The 26,644-nt window shown below is 41.4% G+C and overlaps 1 protein-coding gene across 4 annotated transcripts; it reads right to left on the reverse strand.

Moving 5' to 3' along the window:
- Positions 1-4,248: 4,248 nt before the first annotated feature.
- Positions 4,249-26,644, reverse strand: Napg (NSF attachment protein gamma). 4 transcript variants are annotated; one of them, XM_021649245.2, is made up of 12 exons: positions 26,487-26,644; positions 24,074-24,141; positions 21,917-22,001; positions 21,213-21,230; positions 20,575-20,605; positions 18,303-18,412; positions 18,112-18,178; positions 17,576-17,646; positions 10,795-10,873; positions 9,544-9,623; positions 8,806-8,935; positions 4,249-6,944 (listed from the first exon to the last, which is right to left on the reverse strand). In XM_021649245.2, the coding sequence occupies exons 1-12, from the start codon at positions 26,540-26,542 to the stop codon at positions 6,801-6,803; spliced, it is 939 nt and encodes a 312-aa protein (XP_021504920.1). In that variant the 5' UTR covers positions 26,543-26,644; the 3' UTR covers positions 4,249-6,800. The 4 variants fall into 4 exon arrangements, with proteins under 4 accessions (XP_021504920.1, XP_060233166.1, XP_060233167.1 ...); XM_060377183.1 differs by having other exon boundaries at positions 26,444-26,600; XM_060377184.1 differs by lacking the exons at positions 21,213-21,230; positions 21,917-22,001 and having other exon boundaries at positions 26,444-26,602.

Here is a 26,644-nt window from a genome sequence, read left to right on the forward strand (position 1 = left end):
GCTGCCCTGCCTTAGCAGGCAGACACATTCTTTCACAGGTCTCCTATGGGGTCCACAGGTCAGCCATATTCACTATGAGGGAGGAATACATGAGGATATAAGTGCCAGAACGTAAGGCAATAGCAGACAATGGGAGTTAGGTACCCCCCAAAATAGCCACACAAACTACTCAGACTCCAGTCTCAGTGGATGGTTTATTTGAACGCCTCTCCAAGCTGATCCATCAGGGCCACAGTAAGGACTAGGGAGTCTAACTGTGACATCTACAGGTCTCACAGCAGGGTTTTTATAGGAAAATAACCAAATGCAAAAGACATGGTGAGGGCAGTACAAAGCAATCTTACATTTTTGGCTAACTAGACAAAGTATTATCAGCTAACCTTTAAGCTGACTGGTTCTAGGTGAGGTGAGTCTTCCAGAGTGCAGCCCAAGTGCAGCTGAGTGCAACCAGGTGTATAGATAACAGAGTGCAGCCAGAGTGTAGTAAGTATGTAGATAACCAAGTATGAGTTATTTGTCTCAAATAGCAGGCTACAACATGGTGGGGAAAACAGAGCTGTTCTGATAGCTTTGAAAGGAAATGGCGGGATGCAAGAATGGTTGAAGAAACGCCCAAGGTTTTGCTAAGCAAGTACTATCTAGGAAGTCATGCTGGTTTGGACATGTGGTATCATTTGTATATCAGACCAAGAGAGCACTGAGAAGGAGCTGTTTCCATCAGTTCCAGCTCAGCCTCCCTCAGACCACGGGTTCCTCTGGTGCTGATGCCATGCCACTTATCTGTGTACTGCCTGAAACATGGGAAGTGGCTGATGGAGCAAAAGGTCCTCACAAGCATTGCTGGCAGAAGCAGAGATGAGGACAGCATCATCCCTGGCTTCAGGGGAGCTTTACCCATCAGCATCTCTCATTACCATCTTTGCAAGCCCCTACTGGCAGCTTTGCCATCCTGGTGAGCAGACATGAGTAAAGTCCAGGATAAACTCAGAGAGCAGTTATGCCAAAACCTGGTGTTATACATGTTCCAGGCTAGAGCAGCTCATCTTGCTTCACTCATTTTCCCTAGATATCAGTAAGCAGTAGCTACAGAAGGAACAGGGTGGAAGGATTTGAATAAAAATGGTCCCCACAGACTCATAAGAAGTGCATCATTGAAGTTTGGGCTTCATGGAGTAGGTGTGGTCTTGTTGGAGGAAGTGTGTCACAGGGGTTGGGCTTCAAGGTTTCAGAAGCTCAAGCCAGGCCTAGTGTGACTCTGCCTTCCTGCTGCTTGCTGATTCAGATGTAGAACTCTCAGCTACTCTGCAGCACCATTGTCTGCCTGCATGTCACCCAGGCTTCCCACCATGATGATAATGAAGTAAACCTCTGAACTTGTAAGCCAGCTTCAATTAAATATCTTCCTTTATAAGAATTGCCATGGTCATGCTGACTCTTCACAGCAATAGAACACTGACTATGAGATCATTGAACGGATGTGTGTTCTTTTATTGAGGGTGGAAATGTTTATGTTTTGGGGTGTGTGTGTGTCTGTGTGTTTGAGAAACAGTGAGACAGAGTATATGGTGAAGGTATATATGGTGTATGTGAAAGTGCACGTTTGTACATGTAGAGGTAGAGGAGAATGCTAGGCATCCATGTCCTCACATATTCTCCTCCTATTGTGTTGAGAGCACTGAGCTTGGATCTAGGCAGTAGCCAGTATCCTCAGTGATCCTCTGCCTCTGCTTCCAATAACATTGGGATTCCAGGCACATGGGGATGCTCATGCCCTTATCTTTTCTTCCAGTGCAGGTGCTAGAATCTGAACTTAGGTCCTCACATTTGCACAAGCGCACTCACCCACTGATCAACTAAGCCATCTTTCCAGCTCTAAAGGTGCTTCCTTTCTTTTTTTCCTAGCACTATTTTTTTTTTTTTGCTTTTGCTTTTTAAAAGTAAAAAGAGATTACAGTCACTTCATTTACCCTTTCTTCCCTCCGTAGGTTCCCATAAAAGCTACTGCAGCAGTAGCAGACTGTGTACATAATGACTGGGATCAACTAAACCATCAAATCTATGGCCTGACAAGGGGGATGATAGGTTTTATATCACTTGACTTAGTTCTAGATACCATACATGGCAAAGGGCCAGGTATGGTTAGGTTCAGTTTCTTAACTCTCTGACCCAGGGGGAAGAGAAGAAAAGAGTGACATCTGAAACTTAAGAGTGTTACTTAAGGGGCAGGCCTATGTTCTAACACTCTAATTTTACAATAACACTAAAAACATACAGAATATCAATTCCCCTGGATTTATCTAGTCACCTAAAATAGGGGTAACTGAGTGACTGAAAGGAAGGAATATACATGAAGATGTGTGAAATCATTCATGCTGCAGTAAAATCCCATGAGGGTTTGGAAAGATGAACTCTAATTGATCACAATTGTTTCAAGACTCATAGACTCGGTAGTCCTTACAGTACTGGCTCTGAATTCTATGCTCAGATAGCAGACCACTTCATGATCAGACAGGTGATGCTATTCAGGTGTGGACTAATTTCTTTTCTACTGCTGTCGTGACACCATCACTACCACAACTTATAAGAGAAAGCATTTGAGCTTAAGGTTTCAGAGGCTCCACGATGGTGGAGCAAAGGTGCGGCAGCAAGAACAGCTGAGAGTTCATACCCAAATACACAAATAGAGAGCAGAGAGAGCTAACTCAAGAGGGATTGCCTCAGGGGACATACTTCCTCCAGAAAAGCCCTACCTCCCAATCCTCTCAAAACAGCCACAAACTGAAGACCAAGTATTCAAATGTATGAGCCTATGGGGGACATTCTCTTAGGTAGCTTCTGGCTGGTACCAGATGTACTCAGGTTCCCATTTCTTTGGCACTATGATCCACAGTGCTCACTTGCCCTGCCTTGAGAGAGAACTCCCAGGTGACCCATGGCAGACACATGGCATGGATGAATAAGAATCTCAGTTATATTAAACCAGAGTTGGGAATGATGACTGCAGAATATCATGTTCTCCTCCTGATGAATATTTTCATGATGCTTGTCTTCATAAAATATGACTATCACATTGTCTGTGGGACAGCTATTCTATTAAGTTGATCAATACGCTGTCTACCGGGCTGAATTTACCAATGACTACTACATTACGTCCTAAAATCCAGGAGGTATAAAAAGATGTAGAAACCACAACAAAGACATTTCAAACCAAATAATGAGAGATTACCGTCTGATCTGTACAGAACCTTGTCCCTCCAAATTTAACTACAAAGCATTGACAAACAAACAAACAAAACTAATGTGCTGTGAAACTAAAGTCCGTTAGAACTGGAATCTGTGCCTAAAAGACAGTGTTCCCTCTTAAATGGTTGACTCTCACAGCCTGAAGATGAAGCAATGTCTCCAGAGCTGTATGGAAATTTAATTAAATTTGTACATGTAACTCTTTACGGAATTCTATTATTATCTTGGAATATAAGAATCCACAGAGGTTCTTCCAATGCAAAAGGTATACTAGCAGTAACACTAACACACACACAGTCAGAGGAGGGATTGTTTCCCAGTTTTAAAGTCAATGTTTGCCTCATTTTGTTTTTTCTTTAAATACATTCAATGTCTTTAAATCATCAAATCAAAGCAAGTTTGGGCCTTTTGCTGGTGCTATCCACATGAGAACAATGGCCACTTTCAGCCACTTCATTAGACTACAAATGCTTTGGTGACCAAAAAGCAGCTTTAGTACTTCACTGAACCCCGAGAAACACAAAATCAGAGTCCAAAAATCTCTCTGGATTATTATTATTATTTTGATACAATGTATCCTAAATTTAAATATCAAATTACATTATCAATTTCCACTCAAAGTCAGGGACAATACTGTAAAGCAAGTATCTAATTAATTGTACATGAAACCTGATTAGTAACTTACATTCTAATTGTATGTAATTGCAAAATGATCCCATTCATATTTCCCTCTTCTGACCCTGGATGGACTCTCCTTTTGGATGATACAGTCATTAGTCTTCCACCTCCCCAGGCAGCACTCTTTATAGCATTAAGCTAGGATTCAAATGACTGGAGTTTTAAAAGGCTGAACTAGCATACAATAACTCCCCAAAGGAATCTGCCTCCTACAGAGGCAACTGAAGACAGAGAAAATACTGTTGTTCTTCTAAGACAGAACTGAAATAATGTAAACAATTAAGAGAACATATCCTCGAAGAGAATGAACAAGTAAATAAAACTACATTCAGATAATCTAGGGTTTTATTTTCATAATTGTCTTCCTTCAGATATAATCATCTAATTTCCATTAACAACATATTAATATTTTACTCACCAAAAAGCTGGAAAAATATGATAATGCACAGATTCCATACACAAATACCGCATTCTGCATATTTACAAATTCAATATATTAGATGTGTTCTGTTGACTGACTTCACTTAGTATATAACAGCACTAAACACTAGATGACTCGGAGTAGATCATGCACTTTCACTTTTGTAGGGAGGGTGCAAGAGTTCTGGGAAACAATTCTGCTTGTTGTAAACACTAAGTTTTCCACTTCTGACTAAGCTCACAGGAACGAAGACTTAATGCAAGTAGAAAAATAAAATATGTACTCATGGAACAAATGCTCCTTCTGAGATACCACACAGAATAACCCTGACACAAAAGTGAGCTCTAAAGCCTGCAGGCTGGGTCCTCATGTAGGTGGGGTGGGTGTGCCAGCGCCTGAACACCTCTGCTGTTTAAAACCAAGCACAGCACTGCGCCACAACGCACTACTCGTTGCTGTTTTGTTTATTGTGGTTCTAAGTAAGACTGATCCCCCTCAAGGCTTTATTCAATAACCTGGGCCATAAAACATCTAGTAGTGTTTGCGCACTGCCAAGTCTGCTAAATAAACTCTCAAATAAGCACCAATGTTTCTGGCTGAATCTAAAGGAAAATGCAACATTGATGCCATCTTTAAAATACCAAATTACTTTTTAAATACAAATTCTAAATGCAGCTTTATTCATAATTTCAGTGCAGTTAAAGAAGAGGAGCTGGTGACGTGAAGAACTATGCAGGTAACTCAGGGGAAAGCCTAAAACTTGCACATCAGACTTGCAACCTCACAGGGACTGTGCAGGGTCATCCACCCACTCAGGTACACCTGGCAGAGTTATGCCCTCCCACAACACTGGGACAAGTACCATAATGATGCTTTTCCTAGATTCTGGAAATCCAGAAAAACTAGGCATACTTTATTCATATAAGTTAAAGTACAAAGAGTCAGCAGTGAGGCGTGGTGACAAGAATATTCCGGCCAGCACCACTGCCTACCCACACTACTGCTCCCTGCAACCTTTTAGTTCACAAATTATGAGATGGGTCTAAGCAACACGGGAAAAGAGGAATGCTTCAACACTACCTTTTAGGAAATAACCAAGGCGGGTCTATGAGGTGTGGAAAGACTGGCAACCCAGTCCTAAATGTATGTCATGCAAAGCCATTTTTGTTCATTCTAGCTCACTTTTTACTTTTTTGTAATATACAGCACAACTCATGTTAAGTTATGAAGTCCAAATCAAAATTACTTTGGTGGTAAGAAATGCATGCATACTAGATTGGCAGGAACATTACCTGTCATCCTGGACTTGTACATGGTCCTAATTAGTCCCATTTTGGTCAAGAGCCAAATAGGTTTGAACACAATCAAATCTCTTGTTGTTAAAAAAAAAAAAAAAAAAAGCCAATATGTCAGCGAGGGCTGAAGACATTTACAGCATCACTTTAATGTTACCTTCCACATTTTGTAGTCACATGTAAGAACTACTGAGCTAAATATTATAAAGCTTTTGTCCCAACCTAGTCTCTGAAAAGACTCAATAATTTGAGTGTAACTAATATGAAGGTGGAGAAATGTCCTCTTCAACGTGTGACATGCCCTCCCTCCACTGAAGCATCTTATTTATTCATGTTTTATATCCCTAGAAAAAGAAGCCCAGAATTTTCCCTCCTGTGCTTTTGTCCTGCTTTTTCACGATCCATGATGCCAGCTGAGGCTACTGGTACAATGCAAGCAATCTGACAAGACTGGAAAGGAGGATTGTGCCATTTCTAGGTCTTTAAGTAGCACATCAAATCTGGAGCTGATACTTGACGCTCGTTTACACAGCCTGTGAGGGTGACAACCATGTTCCCAGCTCTGTGACCATCAGGGATCACATCACCACTTTAAGGGGTGACCACACATCATCCCACAGTCAGACACTGGAGTACACCTGCTGAGGACCTGCTGATGCCTCATCTCAAGGCATTGTTGATGCTCTCTTGAGACCTTAGGCAGAACATACATGGGCACCATGTGACAACATAGGAAAATGGTGGAAAGAACCAGACCAGTTTTGAAATTATTATTTCTACCAAAAAAATCATTACTTTTAGAAGTGACACTAAATAAAATGCAATGAAAATTATCTAAAAATAAATTATAAGAACCCAAGAGAAAAGAGTAAGTATGCCTATTTCCTGCCTTGCTTATGATACAATTTGTCTGGAATTTGGCCTATACATTTTAAGATCAATTATTAAAATATGACAGTGTACTTTCTGCTTACAACAGAAAGGAAAAATGCTTCCCAGGCAGTAGACACAATGGCTGACTTGGGGAGACAGTAAACTAAAACTTCATATATATTAACACCCAACACCAGAATCTGGGTGAAGCAGAGACACCCACAGCTGAGTCCTCAATCCATGAAAATGGCTTGTCAGGATTTCCCGTCTGCTCGTTTCTGTAGGCAGTACTAGCACAGGCCTCCCGAGTACTCATCTTCCTCCTCCTCGGCAGCTGTGCTGGCAGCACCATCAGGCTTGGCCTGGGGTGTTGCTGGTGATTTCTTCTTGATTCCTCCTCCTGGAACTACCAAGCTTAGGCCCAGCTTAGCATACTGTCAACAACAAAACATGTCAGGAAAGCTGGAAAACTAGAATCCTGATACACAATATCTTAACATCAGTTAGCTATAAAGAGGATGGGGATGAGGGAGATGGCTTAGCGGTTAGAAGAACTTGCTGCCCTTGCAGAGGACCTAAATTTGGTTTTCAAACCCATATAGTGACTCACAACCACCTGTAACTCTAGTTCCAGATTCCACACTCTCTTCTGACTTCCATGTGGTGTACATGCATGCAGGTAAACACTCATATACACAAAAATAAAAACATCTTTTAGAGAGAGAAGTGCATGTGCATAAGGCCAGCAAGATGGCTCAGTGGACAAAAGTATTTGCACAGTAGCTTGACAGCCTGAAGTTAATACTCAGAACCCATATAAGGATGAAAGGAAAAGCAACTCCACAACGTTGTCCTGACATCCACATGTATGCTCTGGCTCCTGTGCCCACACCCATTTCATGCATGCAAAGAGTAATAAATAACAGTTTTGAAAGACTAGAACCTAATCATCCATCCTCATCAGAGAAATGCCCTGGCATCAGATCATGATGTAACCTGTTGACAGTTGTGGATGGATTATGCACTTAACTTGGGAACTGGCAATAACATGGACACACTCAATTAGCAATACTTCTTGTGGTTATGAAGGAAAACCTACTGAGTAAATGAGAGAGTAAACTATACTCTCATTAAAAATTACAAATTTTGGAGCTGGGAGGACTCAATTAGTAAAGGCCTTATTTTCCAAGCATCAATGACCCAGGTTTGGTCTCCAGAATTCACATTTAAAAAGCTTGGCATGGAGTTGGAGAGATGGCTAAGTTGGTAAAGTGTCTACTATATAACCCAAGAGACCCAAACCCCATGCCCCGCACCCACTTAAAACACAAAGGTAGTGACAAGAGCCTATACTCTCAGCATGGGAAGGCAGAGACAGGAGGATCCCTGGGGCTTGCTAGCCAGCCAGCTACCCACATCAGTGAGCTTCAGGTTCAGAACCTGTCCCCAACAAGGTGGACAGTGCTGAGAAAGACACCATATATACATTACATACACACACACACACACACACACACACACACACACACACACACCTTCAAAAGCATCTAAGAAACTTGGGAGAGTGCTGCACATTTGCACTCCTGGCACCCGGGAGGCTAAGGCAGGAAGACTAAGTTCAAGGACAGGCAGCACAATGCAGCAGCGAGACCTTGTCTCAAAAACGAAAAAAGAAAGTATGTGTAAGAAAAAAAACTCTACCTCTGCAAGAAAATTCAAGGTCTTAAGTTACTTTGACAGTATGACAGGACTCTAAAATTATGTGATCAGATAATTACACAGAAGGAAAAGGAGAAAGAATGGTTCACACTGCAGCCTGCTCAAGTGTGATGCTTTTCCCACAGGAAGACCAGAGGGTTCTTCACAATAGTCCAGGAGACAAATTTAGCCCTTCCACTTTACAGATAAGGCTTGAAAATGATTAATTAATAACCTGTCTCATACATGAGATGCCCACGGGTCTTTAGAATTATAAAACCTTTACACAATGAGCCTCTTACAGGTAGGGAGCATTACAGCAAATAGATAAACTATGAAACACAGAGGGCAGAAGACAAAGGAGGTGAGGGATGAGGCTGAATTTATAATATGCATGTGACCACACAGCTAGGAAGCAAGTAAGTGGTCATGAAAACATATGGTAGAAACTCACATTTCTTAAACGTGGGAAAGTTCAAACGAACTTTGTGAGGATAGTTTGATGTGGAAATATAGGTATAGAGGTAGAAAAGTTACAAACTCACAGGGAGAAAATCACTTCAAGAGGAAGAAAGCTAACCCCAAAGGCCCACTTACATCATTGTCCATGTACTTGAAGAGAGGTGAGTTGCAGACCTCTGACACTTGATCTTGGTCTTGCTGGTCATAGCCCTCTAGGAGCTGCTCAAGCGCAGCACAGTCTTCACTGCCATTAAACCCTGGTATACTGTGAAGGCACAAACCACAATTCAGTGCCTCCGTAAAGCTCCTTCACCACGGATAAATGTCCCCAGAGAAGATCTACAGCCATTCTGCTTGTTACAGCTGCTGGGGTGCTACTGGCAACCAGTGGGTGGAGACCAAGGATGCCACTAGGAACCGTACAGTGTACAAGACACTGTATGACCAATTACCAATACTCATTCATGACCCCACAGAAAATGCCTCAATCTGATTAGCAACTTATCATTCAGTAATTCTTTTTTCTTGTCATTTAAAAGGCAAAGATAACTAAGTACTCCAATCATTCAGAGACCCCTCAGAGACAGCTTGTAAGCCTGGTCTGTGACAGCTGAGTGGTAAAGACTGAGTGGGAGCTGGAGCTGGAGCCCCACAGTCCGTGTGTGCTAAGCACATACAAGTTTGGGGTCTATCCCCAACATTACAAGAAAAAAGTAAGATCCAACACAGAACAAAACCCCTGCAACAGTCGTCTTATCTCTTAGAAGATCTGTAAAAGAGTTTCATGGCTAAAATCAATATTTGTCTAAGTAGTGATGGGAATTCAATCAAAAGGAAAGTCAACACTAGTCAGCAAAAACAGTCAAACCTTACCTGTAGCTCTCCCTGACACACCTCTCTGCAGCCACATAATCATTTCTATGTAGATGAACTAAGACCTGAGCAATTGTTTTCTGAAACGAGACAGAAGGAAGGCTGTGATGTAAATGATACCTATTTTCAGTCACCTTCTTGGAGTATTGAAAACAAATGGAATTTAACTTTCAGGGCACTAGCTCATATAAGAGAAACACACATAGTTCTACAGTGACGGCCACAGGATGGCGGGGAGGAAACACGCTAGAGGACCATGTCTGATACAAATGGTGCGCAGAGCACACAGGGGCTTGGGAAGACTCAAGGTGGAGCAGTCCTGAACCAACATGCTCTAACCAGACCCAGCTGACACTGACATTGCTGGCCTGAGGACAACCTTTTACCTCAAAGGCTGAGAATGCAGTGCAAGTTTACATAATTTCTTTCAAATATGTATATTCAATTAATGTTGAGAAGGGAATAAAAACAGAGAAGAGCTTTAACACTACAGTTATAGCTTAGAATGTTTAGATCCTAGGGAAAAGACTCTACAGAAAACTCTGGATAACAGGGACAATGACACTGCTTCTCTTAGAAGATCAAGGACACCACAGATAACACCTTACTGGGACTACAGTCTTCATAAAGCATTTTATTTTGTTAGTGGTGTTTTTGTCTTGTACTTTACTTCTTTTCAGTGATGTTGTTCAATGCTAGAGACAGGGCCTAAACATGCAGCCCAGGCTAGCCTTCAACTCATAATCCTCTGCCCTTAGCAGAACTAGGATTACAGACATAGGCTACATGCCCGCCTATACAACGCACTTAAATCACCCTTGTATATTCTCTCACTGATCCATCTTCAGTAACACTGAGTCCTAGTTGTGACGGTAAATACTGACTGTCTACTTGAGGGGATTCAGAATTACACAGAAGACAGGCTTTGCAGCAGTTTCCAGAGACTACCCATGCTTGAGGGACTATCCTAATGAGGCTACAATAGGAAGACCTGCCCACTGTGGGGAACATTCTAAGGGCTTGGGGTCCTAGACCCTCCCCCGCCAAAAAAAAAAAAAAAAAAAGAAGGAAATAAAGAAAGGAAGGAAGGAGGGAGGGAGGGAGGAAGAAGGAAAGAGGAAGGGAGGGAGGAAGGTCTGTCATGGTCAGAAATAAGAGCATACATTACTATTTTATAAAAGCAGACAAATATCAAATCATAGCTTAAATACTATCTAAAGTAAAGCCAAACTAGACATTTTCAAAGAATACCTTATAACAAGTTGGATAGTTCTCAATTTCTTTATAAATATTTTTTTCTTTCTGAATAGACAGTGCAGCCTCATCAAACCTAAAGAGAAAAGAAAGAAAGGTCAACAGGGCAGGTGTGAAACCCACAGCAGAGGCCATCGGTGTGCTAGCCTTATCACAGATTAAAGAGGACAGGATTTCCAACTGCCCACAACAGCGCTGCCACCGGCTCTGCTCATCAGGCCCATCTCTCAAATGCTGGACTCCCCTCCGAGGAATCACAACAATGCAAAAGAAATGGAGGGCTGGGGCAAAGCCGTTTTTCATTTGGTAAAAACCACCTTTACGAGTTTCTAACCACCTCGGCCAATGGCTCTGTAAAATTTGTCAGCAAATCCTCAGCTGCATCACCCGGGCTTCCTTCCTTCCACATGAACAAACTTCCAAGTGCCCTGATTGCTCTGTTACTCTGCCACGTGTCTCACCCTCTCAGGCTCCACCTCTGTTCGGTGGGTCCTAGTTGGTTAAGCCAGCCCTTCTGTAGACTTCAGCCTGCTGAAACCATGAGTAGAGAGATCTGGCCACAGAATCTGTGAGATGACGTGAGTGCTGCCTTAAGAAGCTGAGGCTGGGTTAATCTGCTATACAAGCAGAAAATTAATGAAAGGAGACCTCCAAGCGGGAACATCTCTCATAACTATGAACACAAGCTTAGCACAGATCTTGTTGTAGAGAATAAAACTACAGAACATTCTGTAAGCATAGGAACCAGACTATGGAAATCTCACTATTGGAAGCTTTTCACATCTTACAAACAAAATAGTATGTTTAAGCAAGAATGGTAAACTTATATTGATTCATACTACATCTCTGAACATATTTTAAATGTATTTTAGAATATGTAGTTTTCATGAAGGAAATCCAATTTCACCCTCAGAAAGGGGGTGACTGATTCAGTCTACTTCCTGAAAAAAATACAGTAAAGGCTTTTACTATTACTGCAGAGCTACGGGCAAGTTTAAACTAAGATACATGTCTCCTTTAAGCCATGATAAATGGACAAGTGGGGTGATTACTCCTTTAATAAGATGCTGTACTTCTTTTTCCCAGAATCCCCAGATCCGAAGAAGTCCCTGCAAGTAGTTATGTAGTGTGACTTTCCCTTTCCCTTCTTCCTGTCTGTGGCCAGAACCCAGGTTCCCAATGCATTGGGCTTTCTTAAAGCCCCTCCTCCTGCCATGATTGTGGCAAGGCTCTTCGCCTTCTCACCTCTAGGCTGGCTGCTGCTGAGACTTAAAGGTTGCTTGCCCTGGGTCTTTTTCTTTTAAAACCTAATAATATTGGGCTTGAGCTTTAAGGGCGGGGGGTGTCTGCTTGAACTATGACAAGGTTGACAAGCTTATGTGCATGGGGAAACCTCAAAGAGCTCTACTCCTAGATGATGAGCTATAGACAACTGAAGTCTGCTGTGAGAGGAAGAACCGGTCCTCCTCAAGATGAGCCCCCTACACGCTTATCCAATCCCGGTGCTCAGCTCTAAAAACAGATGCAAACAAGGAACACTAAATTCAGCAGGTGGTATTTATTTCCCCATGTGTGCATGCGTGAGTGTGTAAAACAATAATAATTAAAGAAAAAGAGGCCATGAATTTGAGCCGGATCAGGGACACTGTGGAAGTGGATGGAGAAAGGAGAGGTAGTAGGGAAATGATGTAATTATATTTTAATTAAATGAAAAATTTCTTTTAAAAATATTAAACATTACTAAATGAGAATGTGGTAAATAGAATTTATCAATAACCGAATTTATTTACCAGGCATAAGTTAAGGTAAAGTAAAAACTAAGAAAAAGTTTGGTGGGAGTCCAGCTTTTCTGTCTCCAACTATTTGTGCCTTAATCCTGTGTTTTAAAAGATAAATACAGCCTTCCTTTCACCCATGTCCACTCATCTGCATCACCTGCTAAACTGCAGATACACTCTCTGCCAGGGGCCTCCAGTGGCAACACCTAGCACTTTACCACAGTTCCTCAGACTCTGCTTCTAGCCCATCTCCATTCTCTTCTAACACCTGTCAAACCTCAGAAACACTCTCTACCAGTGACATTACAGTTACCATATCTAGCTGGGATCCAGGGTGGGGATAACAGCAACCAAAAAAAAAAAAAAAAAAAAAAAAAAAAAAAAAAAAGATCACTAACCCTCTCTTTGCCAACTACCTTCCAAAAACCCAAAACACTTTTAACATCTTAACTCCAGTCTCAGCACAAAAATACAAACAAGAAAAACAAGAACAGCCAAGAAATTATGCCTCCTCCAGAAGCCAGCAACCCTATTGTAATAGGCCCTGAGAAAAAACAATTTCGCTGATGCATAAGACAAGAATTTCAAAATAACAATCATAAATCTGTTCAAAGATCTTATGAAATGGTGTGAATAAATGCCTTAATAAAACTTCAATGAAATAATGAAAACATTTCAAGATATAAAAGTACAATTAAACAAAGAAATGGAATTACTAAAGAAAACCCAAACTAAAACAAGACTAGAAATTAAAAACTTAGGGTGGCAAACAAACTTAAGAGGTCAGCCTCACCAACAGATTACAAGATACAGAAAAGTCTTGAAGACAAGGTAAAAGCAAGGGAAACCCCAGTCAAAGAAAATATCAAATCTTAAAATAGTCAGACACAAAACATCTAGGAAATCTGGGACACTATGAAAAGACCAAACCTACAAATAATAAAGATGAAAGAAGAAGAAAAATTCAGGTCAAAACCACAGAAAATATTTTTAACAAAATCATATAAGAAAATTTCCCTAACCTAAAGAAGAAGGTGCCCATCAAAGTTCATAAAGCACACAGAACACCAAAAGACAAGGATCAAAAATGAAATTCCCCACGACACATAATTAAAACACTAAACGTACAGAACAAAAATGTGATTAAAAGCTGCATGGAAAAAGGTCAAGTCACATATGAAGGGAAACATATGTGATACGTTTAAAAAAGTCAGATGTTATCAACAGACTCTGAAAGCCAAAATGACCTCAACAGGTGTTCTACAAGCTCTGAGAGATGTCAGCAAAATCATCAGTCATAACTGATGAAAGGAGAACAAATTCCATGGTAAGACAAAATTTAAGAAATTTCTATCTATAATCCAGCTCTACAGAAGACACTAGAAAGAAAACTTCAGCCTAAAGAGGTGAGGTGCACCCAAAAGGACACAGGAATAAATAATCCCAGTGCATCAACAGTCAAAACACACAAAGGGTGGGGGGCACCAAAATAACAAAATAACAGAAACCAATAAACACTGCTCATTAATACGTCTCAATCTAAATGTTCTTAATTCCTCCATAAGAAGACACAACCTAACAGACTGGATTAAAGAATCAAGATTCATCTTGCTGCTGCATCCAAGAAACAGACCTTACACTCCATCAAGAACAGATGTCACCTTAGGGTAAAAGGATGGGTTATTCCAAGCGCATAGACCAAAGAATCAAGCAGGTGCAGCCATTTTAATATCTTCAAACCAACATTAACCTTCAGAAGAGAAGAGGTAGGAAAAGACACTACATACTGATGAAAGAAAAAATCTAAGAGGATATTATAATTCTAAACATTTTTACAACAAACACATGGCAGGCAAGCTCAGAAAAGAAATAACACTATAGCTAAAAGTCACACATTGACCCTCCCACAGTGATAGTGCGAGACTTCAATACCCAGCTCTCGCCAACAGACAGGTCATCCACACAAAAACCAAACAGAGAAACGCTGTAGCTAAATAACAGCATAAATCAAATGGACTGAGCATCTACAGAACATCACACCCAAACTCTAAAAAAAAAATGTTCTTTCTTTTCAGCAGTTCATGGAACTTTCTCCAAAACTGACCACATACCAGGACACACAGCAAATCTGAAACAACACCCTGTCTATCTGACCACCACCACGGACTAAAGTTGGACATCAATAACAATAGAAATAGAGGAAAGCATATAATCTTATGGGAATGGAACATCTCTCTACTGAATGAAAATTGGGTCAAGACAGAAATCCGAAAAAAGATTATCCACCGTGATCAAGTTGGCTTCATCCCAGAGATGCAGGAATGACTCAACACAAATAAATCTGTTAATGTAATCCACCCTGAGTTTATTTAAACTCAGTAAGACAAAAACTGTATGACCACCTCATTAGAGGAAGAAAAGGCCTTCAACAAAATCCAATATCTTTTCATGATAAAAGTTCTGCAGAGAGTGGGGAGACAAGGAACATACCTCAACATAATAAAGATAATTTATAGCAACTCAAAGCATTCCACTAAATTCAGGAACAAAACAAGGTTGTCCAATCTCTCCATACCAATTCAATGTGGTTCTTGCTGTCTTAGCTAGAGCAATAAGACAACAAAGAAGATCAAGGGATACAAATAGGAAAGGAAGAAATGAAGGTATGTTAATTTGCAAATGATATGATTATATATGAATATATGAGACCCTAAAAACTCAACTAGAACTCTTTGACAGCAGATAACTACTTTCTAGCAAACAAAACTCAGTAGCTATCCTATATACAAATCCTATTTGTCATATACAAATGACAAATATACTGGGCAAGAAATAAGGGAAACAGTACCTCTCACAACACACACACACACACACACACACACAAATACCTTGAAGGAACTGTAACCGAACAAATGAAAAACCTGTATAATAAAAACATTAAATATTGAAGGAAGAAACTGAAAAAGACACCAGAAGAGAGAAAGCTCATGCCCTGTGCTCATGTATCAATAAGATTCATTTTATGAAAACAGCCATCCTACCAAAAGCAATCTATAGATTCAATGAAACCCCATCAAAATTCTAACATGATTCTTCACAGAAATTGAAAGAACCATCTTTAACTTCACATGAAAACACACACACACACACACACACACACACACACACAAAACAAACAAGCCAAAACAGGACTGCCACACCCACTCCAGCATCGCCAGTGTAGCATATCAATAGATTGTGCTACAGGGTGGGAGACATGCTTTCTTTGGAAATTCGGTCCCTGGAGGCCACTGGCAGGTCTTCCCGACCACCTAAGTCAAAAAGACGCAGTCTAGGGTCTCTATGCTTTTTCGGTTGCGGTTGTGGGGCTGGATTAATGAGTTTTTGATTTTTCTCTGTGACTCCTGAAATAGCACAACTAATTTTACAAGGAAATTTATTATTAGTAAATTATTAAAGGCTTTAATAAAAATAAAATGTAAAAAGAATAAGCTTAAGAAAAGTAATAAATCAGATTCAGTATCAATAGGCATTATAAGAATAGTAAAAATATAATGGGCTCCTTCTGAAGGAAAAATAGCATGAGAAGTACAGCTGGCAGGAGTTCCCCTTCCCTTCAGTGCCTTGTTCCTAGGGAAGATCGTAAATCTTTAGCAGGACATATGGGAGGATGGTTAACAAAGGTGTAATTAGATTTTGATACAGAGAAAGATTTTGGCAGGCATCTGACTTAGCTCCTAACTTTCCTCTTCATTGGTTAGCAATAATGAAACTGCATTTTGAGGTTTCTTTCCCTTTGTCTGCTTTGATCAAAAGTTTTCAGGCCAAGATTTCTTGTGGGCACTCCCCTATGTTAAAATGTAAACTTTGTATTCTTGGTAAAAGTCTAAATGTTCTGGGAAGTATGCCAACTTTAAGGTGCCTTTTTGTGAAATCATTATAAAAATACTAGCTTGATTTCAGTAAAGTGCAGCAGAGCCAAAACCATCAAGGTGTCTCTGTCTGTCAATTCACTGCCGAAACCACGTCTTCCTGTCCAGAGCCTTGTTCCCCACGGATGCAGGCAATCCGACTGGGCTGGTCCATGGCACAGGACAGTTAAAACAATCCTGCATTATAAAAGTACTGCTGGAGGGATCACAAGCTCAAATTGTACTATAGGTCTATTGTAATAAAAACAGACATGATGGCTAATGGAATCAAATTGAAGACCCAGATATAAGTCTACACATCTATGCACACTTGATTTTTGACAAAAAAAAAAAATCAAAAGTACACACTGGTCCTGGTCAAATAAGATGGCTGCATGTAAAAGACTCCAAGGAAAGTGTTAATAGCATGAGCCCACAGAGACTGTGGCAACATACATCAGATCTACACAGGCTCAAGCCAGACAGGGGCCCAGCACTGAGAGGGCTAAGCAGATCGGTTCCTATCCCTATTTGCAACAGATAGCCATTGGCACAGCAAGAATCGGTTCTCTTTACTAGTGCGTCACTGGGTGTATCAGCTACATTCCAGGGCGTCCATGCTCAGGAGCAGGTATGTTTTGTCTTGGCTTTTTATTTTTGGGGGGGAGGGTAAGGGGAGGTCTAATTGGTCTTTGGCTTCTTTGTTTTTGTATTGGTTTGCTTTCAAAGTTAGGTGGTTAAGGGGGTGGACCGGTTCTAGTAGTTGAGAGAAAAATGAGCAAAATACATTGTCACTTATTCCAAGAGAGAAACAAAAGTTGTGCAATGACAGGTCATGATAACTCCTCTTTCATGCCACTGAACTACTGTCAGGCAACAAAAAAAGCGCAGTACATTTTGGCATTATGTGATAGAAAAGCAGGTTTTAAGTCCATGAGCCTACTCTTAAGAAGATGATCATTTCTTCCACTGGTTGTCCAGGTGTAGAGAAATATGCTCTATCAAATATGCTATATCCAATATGCTGTAAGTCCAAATGGAGATTCAAATACACATGGTTCCATAGGCATACAGTTCTGGAAGCCATACCTTCGTCCTCGTACTAGCAGTCTGGAGGCCTTTCCTAGTAGTTCAACTGCCTGCCGGAGGCGTTCCTCATTCTGGAGGGATCAGAGAAAAGGGGTTGTCAGCATAGTTAATGTGGAACTCTTACCATTCAATAATAACTGCATAAAGCAATGGCCATGGACGGAAGCCCCAAAGCTGCTAGCCATTCACTAATTTCTAGAGTGGAGGTTCTCAACCTTCCTAATGCTGCGGGCCCTGAAAACAGCTCATGTTGTGGTGACCCCCAACCACAGCACTATTTTCATTGCTACTTCCTAACTGTACTTTTGCTGTTAGTAACTGCAATGTAATTATCTGTGTCTTCTGATGAACTCAGGGGACTCCTGGGAAAGGGTTGCTAGGCCCCCAAAGGGGTCACAACCCACAGGTTAAGAATCATTGCTCTAGAAGAAAAAGGAAATAGAGTGGGGCTGTGAACACAGGAAAACCTTAAAAAGCATCCACTGCACTTTTCTGAGTAATGAAGAAACAAGTAAACAAGTAAACTTCTCACTTACTTCAAACACATTCGCTGTCTGCTGATACAACTGCACAGCCTTCTCTGGATCTACATTTTCTATGAGCCTGAATTAGACAGAGAATACAACTTGTATGAAAGTTAAGAAATTTGCTTCTCAAAGGACTTTACCAGACAAAAAAAGGAGTCTTCCGCAAAGCCAGTGCAGCCACAACAGCCACGTCTACTCACTTTCCAGCTCGCTCCAAGGCCATGGCTGCTGTATCAGGGGTGCCGTTCTCCAGATACATCATGCTGGCTTTCTCAATCAACTGGACAGCTTCAGGCAGTTTCTGCATCTCCTTCAGGAAAAGCAAGCAGCGCAGGGCAGAAAATGTCTCAACTTAAGAAATGGAGTTCTAACAACTGGAAATTCAATGATTTTACCCACATATAGTATTATTTTTAGACAGGGTCTTGCATTAGTCCAGGATCACTTGGAACTTGCTACGCAGCCTCACACTCAGTGCAAGCCTCCTGGCTTAGCCTCCCAAGCACTGGGGTTCTTAGTCATGAAGCACCACACTTCAGCTTATCTCACTTTTTATAATACTGTCAAAAATATTAAATGGCAACAAACATACTGAAACGGTTTCACATAGTTATACTGTAATTGTAAGTCTAATTTAACAAAAAAAATCTAGCAGTGTTTCTAAATCGCATGCTTTAGAAACAAAAGCTGTTTCATGGCTTCCTTAAAATGACCACAGTTAACAACAGGCTTCAGTCCCATATTGCAATAACAAGCCAAGACCAAGCAGCAGCTGTGTCTAAAGAGGGTATGTGACCTAAAGCTAGCCACACCTCTCTCCTTAGCCTGTTCTACTCCTTGGACATCTGGCTGTCTCCCTCACTTCGCTTACTCTCTGAGGCGCTGAGTTAAGAGAACCTTGGGGCTCTCTTCTTGGCTGATTATAATCAACAGAATCAATTTTGTGTCTCACTAGCACTATGTGTGTCTTAGGATCTTGGGGTCCTAGATTTTCCAAGTCAAAAACTAAAGATATTTTAATGAAAGAAGTGAAAAGGGAATCACTGCAGAGCTGGCTGTGAAGGTGCAGGGACTTTCACTTACAGGAAACTAACTTCCTGTATCTCCCCGTAAGGTCCACAGTGGCCTTTCAGGGCCTGCTCTTAAATCCAAAAGCCAGTTCCTCACCACGCTGAGAATTTGTTAGGTTACGTCTAATGAACTGCCAGCCTCACTCCTACCAATGCCAAAACAGCATTCAAAAAGTTATTTAGCTATGGAGATGAGGCCTAAGACTGAAAGACACTACATAAAGTTGTTATGTTCAGTCACACGAGATCAAATAGCCCCAAACCTTAGCAGAAAAAAAAAGTTTTAAAATAACAAAAGGAAATGAAACAAAACAAGAAAACCAAAGTCCAATCAAAGAATCCAAGGACTTGGAACAGTATCCACAAAAAGGCATTTGAGAGAGCAGACGGTATAAAGCTAACCAAACTGCTTCTTCCTGTAACTCACCTACCTGCTTACTAAACAGACAGCACACCTTTAATATGGCAGTGGGGAGGGAAAAGAACAGGGCATACATAGAGGCAGACAGCAGGGGCCATCTGCGAGTTAGATGGAAAAGTCAACTAAAAGCTCAGAATATTTATGTTTTACGCTCAGCTCCAGAGAGGTGAGGCAGGCACATACCAGAAACTACTGGTCAGTCTAGCCTAATCAGCAAGCATCAGGCCAGTGACTCTGTCTCAAAAACAAGGTGGATGACCCCTGATGAAAGTCCAGGCTGAGCTTTGACTTCCACAGCAACCATACGTATGTGTATATGTAGACACACGCACACGCGCACACACGCACACACACGCACACACATGCGCGCGCACACACACACACACACACACACAGCACCCATCTCACTACAACAGAAAAGTAACCCCTAACCTGCTCTCAAGAAGCATAAATGTGGCATATCAGTCAAAATATTCCATTACTCCACTCAAAAGGAATGAGGTAAAGCACCAAAAGCTAGTTTGCAACTCTCTGGACTCAAGCCTGACATTCATAAAATCAAAAAAGTTAGAAAGCTAATTTTCCTTTCCACAATCCACAAGGAATTTAAACAAACAACAAATATATCATTGTGAATTTTTACTACACCCAGATGCCCCCCAGTTCTCAGTGGAGGGAACCCTCATGCAGCTCTCTTCAGCAGTACCCTCTGTCCTGGCTGCAGTGCTCAAAGCCTTGCTCTTCCCAGCTCCCTACAATACACTTTCAATACTCTATTTTAACTGCCATAGGATGCTCACCTGGGTCCAATTACTGCTGCCCTGGGCAGAGCGTCTTAACGTAGCTCTCACTTCACTCCCACAACCCCAGCCCCTCTTGATTTACACTGCGAAGAAACTTGTCAACTGCAACATGAACTCTACCTTGACAGCTTGCTTATTCCCTTTACCTCCGCAGCTGTTTTGATACAGTATTACTAACCTTCAGCATCATGCCAGCTTGCTCATAAGCTCTGCAAAGAGAATACAATTTCTCTGATGAGACCTCAGTGAAGTAAGAGGGAAAAACCTTCTGGTAAAGATGGTAGATATGGAAGTGACCAACAGAAGGGACCGCAAGCACAGCGTGTCACACCAGGTGCACGGCCACACTGTAGTTTCACGCTTTTTATTTTATTTATTTACTTTTTAGGGCAATGATACTTAAAGGCACCAAAAACTGAATTGACTTTTCTTCACAAAATTAAGACAGTCTCCAAAAGTTAATTAAATGATAAACTGAAATCTAAGTTTTAAAGCAAACCAATATGCTCTCAAAAAGGAGACGTGTCTTCTACAGGAACTTAACAACCACCAAAAAAGAAAGAAAAATGATTTCCAAGTCACCCGTGTCTTCACAGGCAAAATATTATGAAGAATTTAATTTAAAAATCTTATAATTAGGAAACATGTGGCCTTTAACGTTCAGCTGATGATTAAAGCAAATGAAAATAGCTATTTTAATTAATATAAAATGAGTTTTTAAAAATGCATAGCTTGATCAAAAGTTCTCAGCATAGAGCAACACACCAACTTTCAAAACATCTGCAAACACATAAAAAGTGTGAAAATATTACTTACTTGGCAGCATGAAAAAGACTGAATGGATATAACGATGTCAACATTAAGGAAAAAAAAGAAGAAATCAATGATCTCCAGAGATCTACTTTCCAAAGGCAGTTAACTAAGTCACTGGTCCATCTGGTTTCAAGGGACAAATCCTACAAGTAAAGGAGTGACACCCCAGTGCTGCTGATGGATTCTAGGACCTAAACATTGACAAAACACTGTGCAGCCTTTTAGCTGCTGTACATCAACAGGATGAACAGCAAGAGTGTCAAGACTGATTTGCACATGACATAAAATGGACATTAATAAATGACAGCCTTTAAAATACAGCAAGAACATTTCTTTCTAGAATGCTTAGAAAACGTCAAATGCCAAGAAAGACTAATGTAATTTCTTTCTGAAGCAGCTGATGCATTTTCAGAAGCTGCACTTTCACCCTCTCTTCAGCACATGTCTGGAGACCTCCCTCACTTCATCTCAAGTTGAATCCCTGTCAACAAGGCCAGGAGCAGGAGAAAATAACAGGCTCGCATGGCTGCCTGCGCCAACATGCGCTCAGGGCCACTCACTGAATATCCCATGGGCTTTAAACCTTACAACTGTTCATCCTATTCTAACTGCAAAGCGCTTTTCTTCAAACACTAAATTTCTAACAGGAAAAAGCTGTCATCAAAATTTAGTTGTTCCATTTTTTTTTAAAGCTAAAAAAAAGATACGCCCTGTTATTTTCATGGGCAACAGCTTCCCGTAGGCAGGCATCTTTTGCTTGCTCAAATTGTTTGGCATTTTTAAAAGCAACAGCTGAAACAGAAAAAGAAAAAAAAAAAATAGGCTTTCTAGTTCCATCATTAACAGCCCTAAAACGAATCATTACCCAAATCAGCATTGTATGTGAAATATTACAAAATACACTGATTTCAAATAGGAGGTTTCATAAAAGTGTGAAATATTACTTTTACCAAAAGCCAAGTCACAATCTTTCTAAGTACACTTTTAGAAGCCTGTTAAACTTTTAGCTGTTGTTTTTTTAGCAAAACATTGGTGCTGCTTCCACTGAACGCTCAGAGCTCCTTCCAGCACCATTCCCAAATGCTCCTGAGCAGAGGGGGGCGGGGATGGGGTGTCTCTAGTCACCACAGACAGCACCTCACTCTGCAGCTTTTCTCCTTCTGTCCTGTTCACTGCATTACTGACAAACTGAAGACCAACTGACACATTAGTTATGCAATCCATCTTCCCTTCAGGCACCCTCATTAAGCACTCAGTCATTTCTGAAACACAGCTTTTTTCCTTAGCCGTCTATACTGCTCAGAGAGCTAACCCTCACTGAAGGCCGTTTCACATGGAGGTGCTCACGAGAACGGCCCTGAAAGACAATATTAAAATTTTGGAAAATTCACCAGAGGTGCACTATGGAAAAGTAAGAAGCACACTGATTTAAGAAGACTCTTGTCTTTTGTTTGTTTTGTCTTCTGAGGTCTCCTCCACACATGGAACACCCACTGGCTGGGAACTCAACACGGCATAAACTGACCTCTGACTTGAGCGGATCCTCCTGCCTCAGCCTCTCTTCTTGAAAAAGTGTTCTCAACTATTATTCCTTAAAAACACACTCTAAAAGACTCTTTAAGCAAGTGTTGAAAACAACCAAAATATTGAAACTATTCCTATCCCTGCTTATCCCTAATCATATTTTAAAAATTCTATCACATGGCTATATTCTGCAAATACTCTTAAGGGAAATAAACAAAGGGCACTTTAATAATAGGAGACTTGATTCTGAGTATTTATTTCTGGAAGTAGCACATGGTGCTGGAGGCATAAAGCAAACCTGTTAAATTTCATTCATAGAGGGAACTTGAAAAATGTAACTTTGACTTTAAAACATACTGTAGAAGGTAACCCCTAAAATCCACATAAAGCTTAATTTTAAACAAAATTATATTTAAATACAATTTGCATAATATAAGAAACAAAGCTTACTCAATATTTAAATACAGGCTACTTCTGAAGAGGAAATTAACCCTCTCTGTATAATAATGGCAGTGTCAAGGTTTATTTTCTTTGGAGATAAACTGAAACTAAAATTTGGTGAAAAGTGCTTGCTCTAGTTGACCTCAAAACCAGCCTCACTAACATAGTCACAGATAAACACATGTTTGAGGAATGTCAAATCTGTGGTGTTTCAAGTTTTTATTGTGCATGCACAGGGAAGTCAGAGACAAGCTGTAGAACACTGATCTGGGTACCCAACTCAAGTCATCAGGCCTGGCAGCAAGCTTGTTCACTTTGAGCCACCTCACCAGCTTCAAAAGTTTGTTTTATTACTTCATACCCAAAATGTTCAATGAAACATTAAACTTTTAACAAATTCCCTTTGTTGCATATTTTATACTTATATAAGGTGAATTGACTAAAATGTGCCTAGCTTGTAACCCTTCATGAACATTTAATAGTGTATCTCAAAAAGCTCAAAGCTTAATGCTTATTAACTGTGGAAAACACATGATTTGCAGATCTCCTTCAAATGACACTAGTTTTAAAAATTAATTTAAAGAAAACTTGGATTCAACAGCAGAAAGTCCAAGACAGAAACAAGCAACACGTATGGATACCCACGAATGTGCTAACAGCTGGACTGCCGACATCACCCACGTCTGCTGGCAAGAGCACGGATGGGGTCAGACTCAGCACTGACCCCACGTGAAAAGGGTAAGTCTGGGGGCATGCAAAGGCCTGTGCAGTTGTTCTGCTCTGCTTTTCTGTCTTAACTGGTGAAGTCTGGCCGGAAGCACTGAAATCATTATGCTAAGCCAAAGTTGTAAGATGAAGTTAATAACACACAACAACAACAGGACTCCAGTCACAAATACCTGCTTTTCCATATTCAGAAGCAGCACTGTCATAGTCCGGCTTCCATTTTAAAAAACCAGTCTTCAGGCTAGAAAAAGAAAAAAAGAAAGAAAGACATTTCTTATTAAAAAGACAGCATCAGGCACAGGTGCTCAACTCTACCTAGACTTTTTCACAATAAATGTACCCTTACTTCCTCCATTCCTGCTCCAACACAAATGTAGCTTTCCTTCGTCTCAAATGTCTACATACCATCCAAACAGTACACACCCGGTCCCCAGACAGCAGCAACTAGCAAATGGGAATTTGCTAGAATGTACAATGATTCCATCCCAGATCAACAAAACCGGAAATTCTCTGGGTTTTAACAAGCCAGCAAGCTTAGGACCCTGGAAGTACACCTTCCTTTGCAGCTGAGAGGCTGCCAGAGAGCGTACAACTACAGAGCCATGAACATCTGCTATGCATGGGTCACAGAGAGCAACCCCTGAGGAGACAGCAGAGACTACGAGAACAGCATTCAGAGAAAAAACAAAGGGGGCAAATCAAAGGCTGATAGTCAGTCACCACTGAACAGGATGGAGAAAGAGAAGTAATGGGTTAGGACAACAAAGAGAAACGGTCTTCCAGAACTGGTGCTGGCTTAGAAGCCAGAGCAAAAGATAGTCAGTATTGTTTATCATGCTTGCCCTTTCCGCAGCATTTTGTTTCTATTTTAAAAAACAATTACAAACCCACAGTTCATGCTAATTCAGTAGGTATCAAACTTGTGTGTACATAAAAAAAAAATGCTGAATGCTGTCTTACATTATAAATTTCAACTCAATTAGTGAAAGCCTGCTTACACACAATACTGCTAACTTCAGATCAATCCAGGGGCTACTTAGCTAGAAGCGGGGGTGGAGGACGGTTAGAGGTACACACTTAATTCCATGACACATGTATCAACTACCCAGGGTCTAACTCTGAAGTTACTTTCCCCTGTAAAATGTATTTAGTATGCTTAATGTCTAACATACACATATATACTGTAACCAAATTTAAATGTGTAAGTGGATTTTCAAGTTTCTGAAGAATTTCACCTCAGGAAAATAAAATCCTCCAATTACATGAAATGTCTAATCCATAAAACTGGGAAAATGTGTAGCAAAACAAAGTTCCAACTCTTTGCCCCTTCACCACAACACCCACTATGCCCTATATTAGTGTGATTACAAACATCTCATACAAAACAAGATATACTCAATCAAGATGCTGGAGAGATTTTTCTTTTTTAACTGCAGGAGGTTGAGCACCATTAGTTAGTACGAACGAAGACCCTATGGATGTCACTTTGATGGGGAACCTGTTAAGGACCTTGACAACTTTCCTAACACATAAGAAAGTGATAATGAGAGATATCACCATCAGAAAAAAAGAGAAGAATCCAATTGTCTCTCCTATACTTCTGGCCCATTTCTCCTGCCAGCCACTGGCTCTTCTACCTAGAGCAACTTCAAACACCCTTCAGACCTGAATCCAACACATCCCCAGCCACAAGCATGTCCATCTTGACAGAAGGCCTCTCCCACAATTCTTCTCCCAGCAGAGACGCCTAGTTGCCAAGCCTCAGCTCCACACACAGCTACCTTAAGGACCTGTCAAAGCTATTACAGAAAGGATACGAATCCTGGCTATTAGTTCCCTTCACTCGGACGATCAGTCTCGTTCTGAAGTTCCCATAACAGCTGAGCAGCCTTGGACAGGTCTCCAGGAAGTTTCCTGCCGCCTTGGTTCCTCTTTGGTAAACTGGGGCCTTCTATTTGGAAAGCTGCTAAGATCTTAGTATATGATTCACCTAACAGCGTGCTAAGACATTTCTTTCGGTCGCTGATCGCTAATATGTATGTTGTAATTCACAAAAATCGGAGAAAGGGCCATGTTGGTGTCAAAGGATTAAGGAGAATTTGCACTTTTCAGCGCAGCTTGGTGCCTACTGCGCCCGGAACCAGATGGTGGCAGAACACCCACAGGACTAAGAAAGCTTAGACCTTGCCCCTCCAGGGAATAGGATATCCGAGGGTGAGACTTTGCAGAATTAGTCTACAACCCCGCACGGCATCCGGGTGTCTGTCCTAGCTGCGGATCTCCGCCGGACGATTCCATCCATGGGATCTCTCCTAGCTGTCATCAAGAGGAGACGTGTCTACCCCTGAGCCCCTGACTACTCTAGGACCAGCAGAGCTGCCGCCTGTCCTGGGGACCGGATGCCGGGTAGATGTGGATGTGACAGGGCATCTGCAGCGAATGCCCAGGCACAGGCCCGCACCAACAGCAGGGGGATGACCCAGACGGCACCGCCCGGGGCCCGCACAGCTCACGGCCCTCCCTCCAGGTACGCCCGCGCGCACGGCCGAGAGGCGAGGGTCACCAGCCCGCGGCGACTCCACGTACTACTTCTCTGCCTTGGCCAGATGCTCCAGGCCCTCGTTTATCTTCTGGGCTGCCATGGCCTCGCTCGCTTGCTGAGGCAAAGAGTGAGGACACCCAGAGCACCGCAAAACTCCGGGAGCGTCGGCGTGGGAACGCCGCGGAGGAAGCCGGGAAAGATG

This window comes from Meriones unguiculatus, chromosome 2 (assembly GCF_030254825.1).
Source record: "Meriones unguiculatus strain TT.TT164.6M chromosome 2, Bangor_MerUng_6.1, whole genome shotgun sequence".
In the NCBI taxonomy this organism is placed as follows: domain Eukaryota; kingdom Metazoa; phylum Chordata; class Mammalia; order Rodentia; family Muridae; genus Meriones; species Meriones unguiculatus.

What these genes read in the sequence shown, in the direction of transcription:
- Napg (XM_021649245.2), bottom strand. Translation starts at nt 26,542, where the DNA reads ATGGCAGCCCAGAAGATAAACGAGGGCCTGGAGCATCTGGCCAAGGCA. An exon ending in CTGGCCAAGGCAGAGAAGTA is followed by an intron (nt 24,142 to 26,486) that starts GTACGTGGAGTC and finishes TTCTTTTTCTAG; the next exon opens with CCTGAAGACTGGTTTTTTAA. An exon ending in ACTATCCAACTTGTTATAAG is followed by an intron (nt 9,624 to 10,794) that starts GTATTCTTTGAA and finishes GTCTCGTTTCAG; the next exon opens with AAAACAATTGCTCAGGTCTT.